At 40.9% G+C, this 2,783-nt stretch overlaps 1 gene segment (V, D, J or C); it reads left to right on the top strand.

Annotated features, from left to right (window-relative positions):
• Positions 1-21: 21 nt before the first annotated feature.
• On the top strand, positions 22-478 carry LOC123976601 (the record flags this gene model as incomplete). The annotated part of the segment is given in 2 exon segments: positions 22-70; positions 168-478. Coding segments are annotated over 2 exon segments (360 nt in total), but the record flags the coding sequence as incomplete, so codon positions are not given.
• Positions 479-2,783: the final 2,305 nt, after the last annotated feature.

Below are 2,783 nucleotides of genomic sequence, written 5' to 3'. Positions count from 1 at the left end.
GAAATCCTCCTCATCAAAAACATGACTTTGGTCTCCGTCCTCATCTGGACTCTCCTCTGCTTCACTCAGGGTGAGGAAAATCATTTTTCTGTGATGTGAAAATCATTTGGAGTGTAGCTGAGTTTCACCTCACCATCTCATGTCCAGTGTTTCTTCTCTCTCCTCAGGGTCTGTTGGACAAAATGTTGTCGTGACTCAGCCAGCAGCCAAATCAGTGCAGCTGGGTCAGACTGTTTCTATTGACTGTAAGGCCAGTCCAAAGGTTGCTCACCACACTGGTTCACAATACTACCTGTCCTGGTACCATCAGAAAACTGGAGAAGCTCCTAAACTTCTGATCTACAGAACATCAGACAGATATTCTGGAATCTCCTCCAGATTCAGTGGAAGTGGAGCAGGGAATGGAGTTGACTTCACTCTGACCATCAGTGGAGTTCAGGCTGAAGATGCAGCAGTTTACTACTGTCAGAGTTATCATTGGATCAACAGTCAGGAAGTGTTCACACAGTGAAAAAGCGTCGTACAAAAACCTCCCTCAGTCAGACTGAACAGAAACTGAACTGACTGCTGCAGCTGGAAGCTACTGCAGAGACTGATACAGTTCACTGAGGACACACACACACACACACACACACACACACACACCTTGTGGACCCACAAACCACAGCTGACTGAAAACAGCAAGCAGAGGATCAAACTTGTCCGATGGCTCTTAAATTTCCTTCAGTATATTAATTAACTGCATTTTAAATTCACTTGTATCAAACACTGTCCACTCACCAAATATTCATTTCCAAACACATGCTTAGCCTGGTTCCCCTGTTCTCCTGCAAACATCCCTCTGACCTCCATCTGACACAGTTGACACAACATGAAGGTAGAAGTACATTACAAATTCACAGAATTGAAAACATAAACTATATGAACATATACTGATTAATGTGGCCGACCATAAGTCGCATAAGACGCTTCAGACACTGATCCACAAACCTCTGACAGTTTGTCTAATATTATAAAACTAAAGGAAAATAATTACTCGTCTTATAGCGTTAAAGCTTTTTGAAGCACGATTTGAGCGATCTTAGGAAGAAGCATCCAAAAGCTGTCTGCCTGAACAATTCTACAATGTTTTACTGCTGGAATGAACCAAATGGGACACATTTTGCTGCCTCTCCCACTGCTGGCTGTTTCATTTGTCTTAGCTAGTAGGACATCATCTGTGAGCGCTGGATCATCCAGATCATTCTTAAGCTGGTATTTCACATTATCACACATCAGTCCTGTCCCCACAGCTCTTAGACATTTCCGCTGGATTAGTTCAGGGCCGTATTGGTCATCTGTACCAGGCTCCCTGGATGAAGCTAAGAGTCTCTGTTTCAGTTCTATTGTCCTAAATGGGACATTTTGTGGAGACTCATTACTGTCTTGTGTAATACACGCCTTTATATCAGAACTAGAATAGACTTTAAAGTTTTATTGATTACCGTTAAAGCTCTTTGTGGCCTCTCTCACTGTTATATCCCTGACCTTTTAGTCCCATACCCACCTGCACATATCTTGAGATCCTCGGGCAGAGGTCTTTTGTCCGTTCCAGAGTCTCGACTGAAAACTAAAGGGGACAGTTTGCAGTCAGTCTTCTTAAGATACTTTTATAGAAGAGCATATTCCTGATACAGACAAGCCCATTTAATGAGGCAAAATGTGACATTAGTGAGGCCGTCCATACAGAAGCTAATTAGCCTACTTTGAACGTCAACATTCAGTTAAATACCCCAATAATCCATATTTTTCATCTGTATCAAAGTGATAAGAACATTTTTTTAGACTGCTCACAGTTTGTATATTTATGATTTAAGGAAACCTTTTTAAAACATCGTTTAGACATAGTGGCAGGTAGAAACATGTAGGCTTAAGTTCTTGCAGCACTTCACTAGCCCTGAGTGTGCAGTTGCTCACCTCTCTTGTGCCTTCAAGAATGGACGTCATCACACCCTGATTTACTAAAAGGAGAATCACCAAGCTGCTCTCAGTCATTGTTGAGGAGTCAGTCCTCACACCCTGTGCAACAGGTGATCTGAATGATCCTTTAATCAACCCAGAGGAACGCTGACATTCAGCCAAAATTTATGGGAAAAGGGAAATTAAATGCCAACAAATACATAAGAAGGGGCTGCAACATTCCTGATCACCTGGGGATTCTCAGTTACATCTGTTCTGACTTGCCAGGAAGCTTTTTCATCTTCACTTTGATCTATAAATGACTGAACTGTCCCTGTGTGCCCTGACTGTCTAAGTCTGAATCCTCCTCACTCTGCTGTATGAATTCAACCCAAAGACAGTTTGAGGTCAATCTGAAACCTTCAGAAAAAATAAAAAGCATTTTTTAAACAACCAGAGTGAAACTAACAGAAGCTCAGATTTGAAAATAGAAATTGATTTTCTATTATTTTAGTGTAGTATGTGACAGTTGTCTTTACTTATGTTTTCTGTATTTCTGTCAAGATCACACTTATAAAACAACAATCACAATAAGACCGATGTGGTAAACTAAATTTCAGAGGGAAACATTTGTTATTATTCATTTTGAATTACTGTACAGCGTCTTAAGTGTGTTAATCTCAATGAGGATGTTTTAAACAGCAGCAGAGTCAGCTCCACTGATGTAGAGACACAAACCAAATTCACAATATATCAAACATCAGCGTCCACACATCACACTGAAATCTCAGGACACTGAAGCTCCATATCTGCAATGCAACAAATGTTTTCTGTGGCAGAAACAC

Source organism: Micropterus dolomieu, linkage group LG09 (genome assembly GCF_021292245.1).
Source record: "Micropterus dolomieu isolate WLL.071019.BEF.003 ecotype Adirondacks linkage group LG09, ASM2129224v1, whole genome shotgun sequence".
In the NCBI taxonomy this organism is placed as follows: Eukaryota; Metazoa; Chordata; class Actinopteri; order Centrarchiformes; family Centrarchidae; genus Micropterus; species Micropterus dolomieu.
The sequence above is the reverse complement of the archived record's forward strand: the minus strand, read 5'-3'. Positions and strand labels throughout refer to the sequence as shown.